General features: G+C 58.7%; 1 protein-coding gene across 2 annotated transcripts in view; it reads right to left on the bottom strand.

Moving 5' to 3' along the window:
• Window positions 1-14666, bottom strand: part of LOC140716645 (serine/threonine-protein kinase MRCK beta-like) — a 136316-nt gene that overhangs the window by 52111 nt on the left and 69539 nt on the right. For both annotated transcript variants that reach the window (XM_073029476.1, XM_073029477.1), the window contains exon 9: window positions 1359-1438. In XM_073029476.1, the coding sequence (XP_072885577.1) occupies window positions 1359-1438 (80 nt within the window). The remainder of the gene's footprint in view (window positions 1-1358; window positions 1439-14666) is intronic.

Below are 14666 nucleotides of genomic sequence, written 5' to 3' on the forward strand. Positions count from 1 at the left end.
AACCTTTCTCCAATCTAGAACCTCAGCCCAAGAACCAGACGGAATCTTTTCCATTACTATTTTGAAACTAATGGCATTATGATCACTGGATGCAAAGTGCTCCCCTTGCACAAAGGAAATCGAGTATGGCACTCTCTCTCTCTCTCTCACTGGGATTTCTATCTATTGATTAAGGAAGTGTTCCTGAACATATTTGGCAAACTCTATCCTATCTCATCCTTTTACAATAATGGAAATCCCAGTCAATGCTTTTTGTATTGTAAGGGCTTTACTCTTTGGAGAGAAGGAGGATGAGAGAAGACATGATATATACAAGATATTAAGAGGAACAGACAGAGTGGACAGCCAGCGCCTCATCCCCAGGGCACCACTGCTCAGTACAAGAGGACATGGCTTTAAGGTAAGCGGAGGGAAGTTCAAGGGGCATATTAGAGGAAGGTTTTTCACTCAGTGGTTGGTGCCTGGAATTCCCTTCCTGAGTCAGTGGTGGAGGCAGACACACTAGTGAAGTTTAAGAGACTACTAGTCAGGTATATGGAGGAATTTAAGGTGAGGGGTTATATGGGAGGCGGGGTTTAAGGGTCAGCACAACATTGTGGGCCGAAGGGCCTGTACAGTGCTGTACTGTTCTATGTTCTACGTTCTATATAATACGTGGAAAGTTAAAATCACCGACAATCACAACCTTATGTTTCTTGCAGGAATGATATCAATAATCTTTAAGGAGTGCAGAGAAAATCTACAAGGATGTACAAAGGATTTAAGGACCTGAGTTATAAGGAAAGGTTGAATAGGTTAAATTTTATTCACTGGCGTGCAGGCGAATAAGGGAAGATTTGCTAAACATATCCAAAATTATAAGTAACATAGACAGAGAGGGTGCATGCAGACTTTTTCCTGTCAGGTTGGGTGAGTTGAGAACCAGAGGTCATAAGTTTAGGGTGAAAAGTGAAACACTTCAGGGGAATCTGAAGGGGAAGTGATTTAATCAGAGTGTGGTGTGACCGGTGAATGAGCTGCCAGCAGAAATGTTAGACTTGGGTTTGGATGCAACATATAAGTGTAGTTTGGATGGGAGGGTTATAGAGGGTGCAGGGTGACGGGCAAAAGGCCAGGTCAGCATGGACTAGATGGGTTGGAAGGCCTGATTCTGTGCTCTAGTGCTCCATGACTCTACATTTGTCATATTTGCTGAGGCAAAAGGCTAATTTTCACAGCATTTACACCCTGTCTATGACAATAAACTTGGTCTTGACCTTCCTGAGGGAAGATTAGTGCTCCTTCAGCTCCAGGTTCCGAGAGCCTCCCAGACATCTCCTAATCACACATGAAGCACAAACCTTGCCAAGTGTCCTTACCTGACGCTGGAGAAGGTGAATCCCACAAATGGAAGGTGGATCCCAGAAAGAACACTGTGGGAAACGGGACGCACAGTCTCCTAAAGAAATGAACCAAGAGAATAGTAGCATTACTAGTGCGACCGCTGGAGTACAGTGTGATGATCTCCCAAGGGGTTGTCTATTGGTGAGTCTTCAGGTGCCTGTAGAAGCCAATCCAGGGTGCCGATATTCCGGACAGTGGTGGTAGTGGTTAGGCCTGCTGGTCCCTCCTTTCACACCTGCCACTTGTTCACTTGTACAGCAGATCACGGTCACGCCAGAGGAGAGGGAGATGTCCTGGGCGTCACTACTCAGTGAGTCCAGAATTCCAGAGACTCGTCCCCACTCAGAGGGTGGAGACCTTCGAATTGCCATGGGGAACAGCTGAGCAACAGTAGACAGAGGCGGATTTCAGCTGAGTCCACGTCAGCACACAATCAGAGGGGATCGGAAGGAAATGGGGAGATGGGGGAAGGTTAAACTAGAGTATAAACTCTGCATAACGGTTTTACAGCACCAGGAGGAACTCCCGCTGCTGTCTGTAAAAAGCTTGTATGTTTTCCCCATGACGTGTGGGTTTCCTCTGGGATCTCTGCTTTCCTCCCACACTCCAAAGGCGTATGGGTTGGTAGGTTAATTGGTCACGTGGATGTAATTGGGTGGAGATAGCGGGACAGCCAGTTACCGTGCTGGCTGTCTGAATAAATAAATAATTATTTAGGTGCATTAGTCCGGACCTCTGCAGGAAGTGGCGCCCCACAAGAAACGCACATCCAATTCCTTGTTGCTGCCGAGCGGGACAGCATTGTAGAGTTGTTCTCGTTACACTGATTACCAAAGCAACCCTCTCTCCATCCACTCAGGCCAGGGTAGAGCTCACCAAAGTTCTGAGGTCATCAGCCAATAACACTGGGGAATAAAACTTTACCTGGCAACTATTGCAATGAGATATAGGTCACCATGTTTTTTACAACACTTCAGCTGTACCTCCCTCTGGGACAGGGTCTGCACCAGCTGTACCCCACTCTGGGACAGGGTCTGCACCGGCTGTACCCCACTCTGGGACAGGGTCCGCACCGGCTGTACCCCACTCTGGGACAGGGTCCGTACCGGCTGTACCCCACTCTGGGACAGGGTCTGTACCAGCTGTACCCCACTCTGGGACAGGGTCTGCACCAGCTGTACCCCACTCTGGGACAGGGTCTGTACCAGCTGTACCTCCCTCTGGGACAGGGTCTGCACCAGCTGTACCTCCCTCTGGGAAAGGGTCTGTACCAGCTGTACCTCACTCTGGGACAGGGTCTGCACCAGCTGTACCTCCCTCTGGGACAGGGTCTGCACCAACTGTACCTCACTCTGGGACAGGGTCTGCACCAGCTGTACCTCCCTCTGGGACAGGGTCTGTACCAGCTGTACCCCACTCTGGGACAGGGTCTGCACCAACTGTACCTCACTCTGGGACAGGGTCTGCACAGGCTGTACCCCACTCTGGGACAGGGTCTGTACCAGCTGTACCCCACTCTGGGACAGGGTCTGCACCAGCTGTACCTCACTCTGGGACAGGGTCTGTACCAGCTGTACCTCCCTCTGGGACAGGGTCTGTACCAGCTGTACCCCACTCTGGGACAGGGTCTGTACCAGCTATACCTCACTCTGGGACAGGGTCTGCACCAGCTGTACCTCCCTCTGGGACAGGGTCTGTACCAGCTGTACCCCACTCTGGGACAAGGTCTGCACCAGCTGTACCTCCCTCTGGGACAGGGTCTGTACCAGCTGTACCCCACTCTGGGACAGGGTCTGCACCAGCTGTACCTCCCTCTGGGACAGGGTCTGTACCAGCTGTACCTCCCTCTGGGACAGGGTCTGCACCAGCTGTACCTCACTCTGGGACAGGGTCTGTACCAGCTGTACCTCCCTCTAGGACAGGGTCTGCACCAGCTGTACCTCCCTCTGGGACAGGGTCTGTACCAGCTGTACCCCACTCTGGGACAGGGTCTGTACCAGCTGTACCTCACTCTGGGACAGGGTCTGCACCAGCTGTACCTCCCTCTGGGACAGGGTCTGCACCAACTGTACCTCACTCTGGGACAGGGTCTGTACCAGCTGTACCCCACTCTGGGACAGGGTCTGTACCAGCTGTACCTCACTCTGGGACAGGGTCTGTACCAGCTGTAGACCCCTCTGGGACAGGGTCTGTACCAGCTGTACCTCACTCTGGGACAGGGTCTGTACCAGCTGTACCCCACTCTGGGACAGGGTCTGTACCAGCTGTACCTCACTCTGGGACAGGGTCTGTACCAGCTGTAGACCCCTCTGGGACAGGGTCTGTACCAGCTGTACCTCACTCTGGGACAGGGTCTGTACCAGCTGTAGACCCCTCTGGGACAGGGTCTGTACCAGCTGTACCTCACTCTGGGACAGGGTCTGTACCAGCTGTAGACCCCTCTGGGACAGGGTCTGTACCAGCTGTACCTCACTCTGGGACAGGGTCTGTACCAGCTGTAGACCCCACTGGGACAGGGTCTGTACCAGCTGTACCCCACTCTGGGACAGGGTCTGCACCAGCTGTACCCCACTCTGGGACAGGGTCTGCACCAGCTGTACCTCACTCTGGGACAGTGTCTGTACCAGCTGTACCCCACTCTGGGACAGGGTCTGCACCGGCTGTACCTCACTCTGGGACAGGGTCTGCACCGGCTGTACCTCCCTCTGGGACAGTGTCTGTACCGGCTGTACCCCACTCTGGGACAGGGTCTGTACCGGCTGTACCTCCCTCTGGGACAGGGTCTGTACCGGCTGTACCTCCCTCTGGGACAGGGTCTGTACCGGCTGTATCCCACTCTGGGACAGGGTCTGCACCGGCTGTACCCCACTCCGGGACAGGGTCTGTACCGGCTGTACCTCCCTCCGGGACAGGGTCTGTACCGGCTGTACCTCACTCCGGGACAGGGTCTGTACCAGCTGTACCTCCCTCCGGGACAGGGTCTGTACCAGCTGTACCCCACTCTGGGACAGGGTCTGTACCAGCTGTACCTCCCTCTGGGACAGGGTCTGTACCAGCTGTACCCCACTCTGAGACAGGGTCTGCACCAGCTGTACCACAGTCTGGGACAGGATCTGTACCAGCTGTACCCCACTCTGGGACAGGGTCTGTACCAGCTGTACCTCCCTCTGGGACAGGGTCTGTACCAGCTGTACCCCACTCTGGGACAGGGTCTGTACCAGTGTACCTCCGTCTGGGACAGGGTCTGCACCAGCTGTACCTCCCTCTGGGACAGGGTCTGTACCAGCTATACCCCACTCTGGGACAGGGTCTGCACCAGCTGTACCTCCCTCTGGGACAGGGTCTGTACCAGCTGTACCTCCCTCTGGGACAGGGTCTGCACCAGCTGTACCCCACTCTGGGACAGGGTCTGTACCAGCTGTACCTCACTCTGGGACAGGGTCTGCACCAGCTGTACCCCACTCTGGGACAGGGTCTGCACCAGCTGTACCTCCCTCTGGGACAGGGTCTGTACCAGCTGTACCCCACTCTGAGACAGGGTCTGCACCAGCTGTACCACAGTCTGGGACAGGATCTGTACCAGCTGTACCCCACTCTGGGACAGGGTCTGTACCAGCTGTACCTCCCTCTGGGACAGGGTCTGTACCAGCTGTACCCCACTCTGGGTACAGGGTCTGTACCAGCTGTACCTCCCTCTGGGACAGGGTCTGCACCAGCTGTACCTCCCTCTGGGACAGGGTCTGTACCAGCTGTACCTCACTCTGGGACAGGGTCTGCACCAGCTGTACCTCCCTCTGGGACAGGGTATGTACCAGCTGTACACCACTCTGGGACAGGGTCTGCACCAGCTGTACCCCACTCTGGGACAGGGTCTGTACCAGCTGTACACCACTCTGGGACAGGGTCTGCACCAGCTGTACCTCCCTCTGGGACAGGGTCTGTACCAGCTGTACCCCACTCTGGGACGGGGTCTGCACCAGCTGTACCTCCCTCTGGGACAGGGTCTGTACCGGCTGTACCTCCCTCTGGGACAGGGTCTGTACCGGCTGTATCCCACTCTGGGACAGGGTCTGCACCGGCTGTACCCCACTCCGGGACAGGGTCTGTACCGGCTGTACCTCCCTCCGGGACAGGGTCTGTACCGGCTGTACCTCACTCCGGGACAGGGTCTGTACCGGCTGTACCTCACTCCGGGACAGGGTCTGTACCAGCTGTACCTCCCTCTGGGACAGGGTCTGTACCAGCTGTACCCCACTCTGGGACAGGGTCTGTACCAGCTGTACCTCCCTCTGGGACAGGGTCTGTACCAGCTGTACCCCACTCTGAGACAGGGTCTGCACCAGCTGTACCACAGTCTGGGACAGGATCTGTACCAGCTGTACCCCACTCTGGGACAGGGTCTGTACCAGCTGTACCTCCCTCTGGGACAGGGTCTGTACCAGCTGTACCCCACTCTGGGACAGGGTCTGTACCAGTGTACCCCACTCTGGGTACAGGGTCTGTACCAGCTGTACCTCCCTCTGGGACAGGGTCTGCACCAGCTGTACCTCCCTCTGGGACATGGTCTGTACCAGCTGTACCCCACTCTGGGACAGGGTCTGCACCAGCTGTACCTCCCTCTGGGACAGGGTCTGTACCAGCTGTACACCACTCTGGGACAGGGTCTGCACCAGCTGTACCCCACTCTGGGACAGGGTCTGTACCAGCTGTACACCACTCTGGGACAGGGTCTGCACCAGCTGTACCTCCCTCTGGGACAGGGTCTGTACCAGCTGTACCCCACTCTGGGACAGGGTCTGCACCGGCTGTACCTCCCTCTGGGACAGGGTCTGCACCGGCTGTACCCCACTCTGAGACAGGGTCTGCACCGGCTGTACCCCACTCTGGGACAGGGTCTGTACCGGCTGTACCTCACTCTGGGACAGGGTCTGCACCGGCTGTACCTCACTCTGGGACAGTGTCTGCACCAGCTGTACCCCACTCTGGGACAGGGTCTGCACCAGCTGTACCTCCCTCTGGGACAGGGTCTGTACCAGCTGTACCCCACTCTGGGACAGGGTCTGTACCAGCTGTACCTCCCTCTGGGACAGGGTCTGTACCAGCTGTACCCCACTCTGGGACAGGGTCTGTACCAGCTGTACCTCACTCTGGGACAGGGTCTGCACCAGCTGTACCTCACTCTGGGACAGGGTCTGTACCAGCTGTACCCCACTCTGGGACAGGGTCTGTACCAGCTGTACCCCACTCTGGGAGGGACAGGGTCTGTACCAGCTGTACCTCCCTCTGGGACAGGGTCTGCACCAGCTGTACCTCACTCTGGGACAGGGTCTGTACCAGCTGTACCCCACTCTGGGACAGGGTCTGTACCAGCTGTACCTCCCTCTGGGACAGGGTCTGTACCAGCTGTACCCCACTCTGGGACAGGGTCTGTACCAGTGTACCTCCGTCTGGGACAGGGTCTGCACCAGCTGTACCTCCCTCTGGGACAGGGTCTGTACCAGCTATACCCCACTCTGGGACAGGGTCTGCACCAGCTGTACCTCCCTCTGGGACAGGGTCTGTACCAGCTGTACCTCCCTCTGGGACAGGGTCTGCACCAGCTGTACCCCACTCTGGGACAGGGTCTGTACCAGCTGTACCTCACTCTGGGACAGGGTCTGCACCAGCTGTACCCCACTCTGGGACAGGGTCTGCACCAGCTGTACCTCCCTCTGGGACAGGGTCTGTACCAGCTGTACCCCACTCTGAGACAGGGTCTGCACCAGCTGTACCACAGTCTGGGACAGGATCTGTACCAGCTGTACCCCACTCTGGGACAGGGTCTGTACCAGCTGTACCTCCCTCTGGGACAGGGTCTGTACCAGCTGTACCCCACTCTGGGTACAGGGTCTGTACCAGCTGTACCTCCCTCTGGGACAGGGTCTGCACCAGCTGTACCTCCCTCTGGGACAGGGTCTGTACCAGCTGTACCTCACTCTGGGACAGGGTCTGCACCAGCTGTACCTCCCTCTGGGACAGGGTATGTACCAGCTGTACACCACTCTGGGACAGGGTCTGCACCAGCTGTACCCCACTCTGGGACAGGGTCTGTACCAGCTGTACACCACTCTGGGACAGGGTCTGCACCAGCTGTACCTCCCTCTGGGACAGGGTCTGTACCAGCTGTCCCCCACTCTGGGACGGGGTCTGCACCAGCTGTACCTCCCTCTGGGACAGGGTCTGCACCAGCTGTACCCCACTCTGAGACAGGGTCTGCACCGGCTGTACCCCACTCTGGGACAGGGTCTGTACCAGCTGTACCTCACTCTGGGACAGGGTCTGCACCGGCTGTACCTCACTCTGGGACAGTGTCTGCACCAGCTGTACCCCACTCTGGGACAGGGTCTGCACCAGCTGTACCTCCCTCTGGGACAGGGTCTGTACCAGCTGTACCTCCCTCTGGGACAGGGTCTGTACCGGCTGTACCTCACTCTGGGACAGGGTCTGCACCAGCTGTACCCCACTCTGGGACAGGGTCTGTACCGGCTGTACCTCCCTCTGGGACAGGGTCTGTACCAGCTGTACCCCACTCTGGGACAGGGTCTCTACCGGCTGTACCTCACTCTGGGACAGGGTCTGCACCAGCTGTACCTCACTCTGGGACAGGGTCTGCACCGGCTGTACCCCACTCTGGGACAGGGTCTGTACCGGCTGTACCCCACTCTGGGACAGGATCTGTACCAGCTGTACCTCACTCTGGGACAGGGTCTGTACCAGCTGTACCTCCCTCTGGGACAGGGTCTGTACCAGCTGTACCCCACTCTGGGACAGGGTCTGTACCAGCTATACCTCACTCTGGGACAGGGTCTGCACCAGCTGTACCTCCCTCTGGGACAGGGTCTGCACCAGCTGTACCTCCCTCTGGGACAGGGTCTGTTCCAGCTGTACCTCCCTCTGGGACAGGGTCTGCACCAGCTGTACCTCACTCTGGGACAGGGTCTGCACCAGCTGTACCTCCCTCTGGGACAGGGTCTGCACCAACTGTACCTCACTCTGGGACAGGGTCTGCACCAGCTGTACCTCCCTCTGGGACAGGGTCTGCACCAGCTGTACCCCACTCTGAGACAGGGTCTGCACCAGCTGTACCACAGTCTGGGACAGGATCTGTACCAGCTGTACCCCCCTCTGGGACAGGGTCTGCACCAGCTGTACCTCACTCTGGGACAGGGTCTGTACCAGCTGTACCTCCCTCCGGGACAGGGTCTGCACCAGCTGTACCTCACTCTGGGACAGGGTCTGTACCAGCTGTACCCCACTCTGAGACAGGGTCTGCACCAGCTGTACCTCACTCTGGGACAGGGTCTGTACCAGCTGTACCCCACTCTGGGACAGGGTCTTTACCAGCTGTACCTCACTCTGGGACAGGGTCTGTACCAGCTGTAGACCCCTCTGGGACAGGGTCTGTACCAGCTGTACCTCACTCTGGGACAGGGTCTGTACCAGCTGTACCCCACTCTGGGACAGGGTCTGTACCAGCTGTACCTCACTCTGGGACAGGGTCTGTACCAGCTGTAGACCCCTCTGGGACAGGGTCTGTACCAGCTGTACCTCACTCTGGGACAGGGTCTGTACCAGCTGTAGACCCCTCTGGGACAGGGTCTGTACCAGCTGTACCTCACTCTGGGACAGGGTCTGTACCAGCTGTAGACCCCTCTGGGACAGGGTCTGTACCAGCTGTACCTCACTCTGGGACAGGGTCTGTACCAGCTGTAGACCCCTCTGGGACAGGGTCTGTACCAGCTGTACCCCACTCTGGGACAGGGTCTGCACCAGCTGTACCCCACTCTGGGACAGGGTCTGCACCAGCTGTACCTCACTCTGGGACAGTGTCTGTACCAGCTGTACCCCACTCTGGGACAGGGTCTGCACCGGCTGTACCTCCCTCTGGGACAGGGTCTGCACCGGCTGTACCTCCCTCTGGGACAGTGTCTGTACCGGCTGTACCCCACTCTGGGACAGGGTCTGTACCGGCTGTACCTCCCTCTGGGACAGGGTCTGTACCGGCTGTACCTCCCTCTGGGACAGGGTCTGTACCGGCTGTATCCCACTCTGGGACAGGGTCTGCACCGGCTGTACCCCACTCCGGGACAGGGTCTGTACCGGCTGTACCTCCCTCCGGGACAGGGTCTGTACCGGCTGTACCTCACTCCGGGACAGGGTCTGTACCGGCTGTACCTCACTCCGGGACAGGGTCTGTACCAGCTGTACCTCCCTCTGGGACAGGGTCTGTACCAGCTGTACCCCACTCTGGGACAGGGTCTGTACCAGCTGTACCTCCCTCTGGGACAGGGTCTGTACCAGCTGTACCCCACTCTGAGACAGGGTCTGCACCAGCTGTACCACAGTCTGGGACAGGATCTGTACCAGCTGTACCCCACTCTGGGACAGGGTCTGTACCAGCTGTACCTCCCTCTGGGACAGGGTCTGTACCAGCTGTACCCCACTCTGGGACAGGGTCTGTACCAGTGTACCCCACTCTGGGTACAGGGTCTGTACCAGCTGTACCTCCCTCTGGGACAGGGTCTGCACCAGCTGTACCTCCCTCTGGGACAGGGTCTGTACCAGCTGTACCCCACTCTGGGACAGGGTCTGCACCAGCTGTACCTCCCTCTGGGACAGGGTCTGTACCAGCTGTACACCACTCTGGGACAGGGTCTGCACCAGCTGTACCCCACTCTGGGACAGGGTCTGTACCAGCTGTACACCACTCTGGGACAGGGTCTGCACCAGCTGTACCCCACTCTGGGACAGGGTCTGTACCAGCTGTACACCACTCTGGGACAGGGTCTGCACCGGCTGTACCCCACTCTGAGACAGGGTCTGCACCGGCTGTACCCCACTCTGGGACAGGGTCTGCACCGGCTGTACCCCACTCTGAGACAGGGTCTGCACCGGCTGTACCCCACTCTGGGACAGGGTATGTACCGGCTGTACCTCACTCTGGGACAGGGTCTGCACCGGCTGTACCTCACTCTGGGACAGTGTCTGCACCAGCTGTACCCCACTCTGGGACAGGGTCTGCACCAGCTGTACCTCCCTCTGGGACAGGGTCTGTACCAGCTGTACCTCACTCTGGGACAGGGTCTGCACCAGCTGTACCTCACTCTGGGACAGGGTCTGTACCAGCTGTACCTCCCTCTGGGACAGGGTCTGCACCAGCTGTACCCCACTCTGGGACAGGGTCTGCACCAGCTGTACCCCACTCTGGGACAGGGTCTGTACCAGCTGTACCTCCCTCTGGGACAGGGTCTGTACCAGCTGTACCCCACTCTGGGACAGGGTCTGTACCAGCTGTACCTCCCTCTGGGACAGGGTCTGTACCAGCTGTACCCCACTCTGGGACAGGGTCTGTACCAGCTGTACCCCACTCTGGGACAGGGTCTGTACCAGCTGTACCTCACTCTGGGACAGGGTCTGCACCAGCTGTACCTCACTCTGGGACAGGGTCTGTACCAGCTGTACCTCCCTCTGGGACAGGGTCTGCACCAGCTGTACCCCACTCTGGGACAGGGTCTGCACCAGCTGTACCCCACTCTGGGACAGGGTCTGTACCAGCTGTACCTCCCTCTGGGACAGGGTCTGTACCAGCTGTACCCCACTCTGGGACAGGGTCTGTACCAGCTGTACCTCCCTCTGGGACAGGGTCTGTACCAGCTGTACCCCACTCTGGGACAGGGTCTGCACCAGCTGTACCCCACTCTGGGACAGGGTCTGTACCAGCTGTACCTCACTCTGGGACAGGGTCTGTACCAGCTGTACCCCACTCTGGGAGGGACAGGGTCTGTACCAGCTGTACCTCCCTCTGGGACAGGGTCTGCACCAGCTGTACCTCACTCTGGGACAGGGTCTGTACCAGCTGTACCCCACTCTGGGAGGGACAGGGTCTGTACCAGCTGTACCTCCCTCTGGGACAGGGTCTGTACCAGCTGTACCTCCCTCTGGGACAGGGACTGTACCAGCTGTACCCCACTCTGGGAAAGGGTCTGCACCAGCTGTACCCCACTCTGGGACAGGGTCTGTACCAGCTGTACCTCCCTCTGGGACAGGGTCTGTACCAGCTGTACCCCACTCTGGGACAGGGTCTGCACCAGCTGTACCTCACTCTGGGACAGGGTCTGTACCAGCTGTACCTCACTCTTGGACAGGGTCTGTACCGGCTGTACCCCACTCTGGGACAGGGTCTGTACCGGCTGTACCTCCCTCTGGGACAGGGTCTGAACCAGCTGTACCTCACTCTGGGACAGGGTCTGTACCAGCTCTACCCCACTCTGGGACAGGGTCTGTACCAGCTGTACCCCACTCTGGGACAGGGTCTGTACCAGCTGTACCTCCCTCTGGGACAGGGTCTGTACCAGCTGTACCCCACTCTGGGACAGGGTCTGTACCAGCTGTACCTCCCTCTGGGACAGGGTCTGCACCAGCTGTACCTCCCTCAGGGACAGGGTCTGTACCAGCTGAGCCCCACTCTGGGACAGGGTCTGTACCAGCTGTACCTCCCTCTGGGACAGGGTCTGCACCAGCTGTACCCCACTCTGAGACAGGGTCTGCACCAGCTGTACCACAGTCTGGGACAGGATCTGTACCAGCTGTACCCCCCTCTGGGACAGGGTCTGCACCAGCTGTACCCCACTCTGAGACAGGGTCTGCACCAGCTGTACCTCACTCTGGGACAGGGTCTGCACCAGCTGTACCACAGTCTGGGACAGGATCTGTACCAGCTGTACCCCCCTCTGGGACAGGGTCTGCACCAGCTGTACCCCACTCTGAGACAGGGTCTGCACCAGCTGTACCTCACTCTGGGACAGGGTCTGTACCAGCTGTACCCCACTCTGGGACAGGGTCTGTACCAGCTGTACCTCACTCTGGGACAGGGTCTGTACCAGCTGTAGACCCCTCTGGGACAGGGTCTGTACCAGCTGTACCTCACTCTGGGACAGGGTCTGTACCAGCTGTACCCCACTCTGGGACAGGGTCTGTACCAGCTGTACCTCACTCTGGGACAGGGTCTGTACCAGCTGTAGACCCCTCTGGGACAGGGTCTGTACCAGCTGTACCTCACTCTGGGACAGGGTCTGTACCAGCTGTAGACCCCTCTGGGACAGGGTCTGTACCAGCTGTACCTCACTCTGGGACAGGGTCTGTACCAGCTGTAGACCCCTCTGGGACAGGGTCTGTACCAGCTGTACCTCACTCTGGGACAGGGTCTGTACCAGCTGTAGACCCCTCTGGGACAGGGTCTGTACCAGCTGTACCTCACTCTGGGACAGGGTCTGTACCAGCTGTAGACCCCTCTGGGACAGGGTCTGTACCAGCTGTACCTCACTCTGGGACAGGGTCTGTACCAGCTGTAGACCCCTCTGGGACAGGGTCTGTACCAGCTGTACCTCACTCTGGGACAGGGTCTGTACCAGCTGTAGACCCCTCTGGGACAGGGTCTGTACCAGCTGTACCCCACTCTGGGACAGGGTCTGCACCAGCTGTACCTCACTCTGGGACAGGGTCTGTACCAGCTGTAGACCCCTCTGGGACAGGGTCTGTACCAGCTGTACCCCACTCTGGGACAGGGTCTGCACCAGCTGTACCCCACTCTGGGACAGGGTCTGCACCAGCTGTACCTCACTCTGGGACAGTGTCTGTACCAGCTGTACCCCACTCTGGGACAGGGTCTGCACCGGCTGTACCTCCCTCTGGGACAGGGTCTGCACCGGCTGTACCTCCCTCTGGGACAGTGTCTGTACCGGCTGTACCCCACTCTGGGACAGGGTCTGTACTGGCTGTACCTCCCTCTGGGACAGGGTCTGTACCGGCTGTACCTCCCTCTGGGACAGGGTCTGTACCGGCTGTATCCCACTCTGGGACAGGGTCTGCACCGGCTGTACCCCACTCCGGGACAGGGTCTGTACCGGCTGTACCTCCCTCCGGGACAGGGTCTGTACCGGCTGTACCTCACTCCGGGACAGGGTCTGTACCGGCTGTACCTCACTCCGGGACAGGGTCTGTACCGGCTGTACCTCCCTCCGGGACAGGGTCTGTACCAGCTGTACCCCACTCTGGGACAGGGTCTGTACCAGCTGTACCTCCCTCTGGGACAGGGTCTGTACCAGCTGTACCCCACTCTGAGACAGGGTCTGCACCAGCTGTACCACAGTCTGGGACAGGATCTGTACCAGCTGTACCCCACTCTGGGACAGGGTCTGTACCAGCTGTACCTCCCTCTGGGACAGGGTCTGTACCAGCTGTACCCCACTCTGGGACAGGGTCTGTACCAGTGTACCCCACTCTGGGTACAGGGTCTGTACCAGCTGTACCTCCCTCTGGGACAGGGTCTGCACCAGCTGTACCTCCCTCTGGGACAGGGTCTGCACCAGCTGTACCTCCCTCTGGGACAGGGTCTGTACCAGCTGTACACCACTCTGGGACAGGGTCTGCACCAGCTGTACCCCACTCTGGGACAGGGTCTGTACCAGTGTACCTCACTCTGGGACAGGGTCTGCACCAGCTGTACCTCCCTCTGGGACAGGGTCTGTACCGGCTGTACCCCACTCTGGGACAGGGTCTGCACCGGCTGTACCTCCCTCTGGGACAGGGTCTGCACCGGCTGTACCCCACTCTGAGACAGGGTCTGCACCGGCTGTACCCCACTCTGGGACAGGGTCTGTACCGGCTGTACCTCACTCTGGGACAGGGTCTGCACCGGCTGTACCTCACTCTGGGACAGTGTCTGCACCAGCTGTACCCCACTCTGGGACAGGGTCTGCACCAGCTGTACCTCCCTCTGGGACAGGGTCTGTACCAGCTGTACCTCACTCTGGGACAGGGTCTGCACCAGCTGTACCTCACTCTGGGACAGGGTCTGTACCAGCTGTACCTCCCTCTGGGACAGGGTCTGTACCAGCTGTACCCCACTCTGGGACAGGGTCTGTACCAGCTGTACCTCACTCTGGGACAGGGTCTGTACCAGCTGTACCTCACTCTGGGACAGGGTCTGCACCAGCTGTACCTCACTCTGGGACAGTGTCTGTACCAGCTGTACCTCCCTCTGGGACAGGGTCTGCACCAGCTGTACCTCCCTCTGGGACAGGGTCTGTACCAGCTGTACCCCACTCTGGGACAGGGTCTGCACCAGCTGTACCCCACTCTGGGACAGGGTCTGTACCAGCTGTACCTCCCTCTGGGACAGGGTCTGTACCAGCTGTACCCCACTCTGGGACAGGGTCTGCACCAGCTGTACCTCACTCTGGGAC

The sequence above is a fragment of the Hemitrygon akajei genome, chromosome 25 (genome assembly GCF_048418815.1).
Source record: "Hemitrygon akajei chromosome 25, sHemAka1.3, whole genome shotgun sequence".
NCBI classification, from domain to species: Eukaryota; Metazoa; Chordata; class Chondrichthyes; order Myliobatiformes; family Dasyatidae; genus Hemitrygon; species Hemitrygon akajei.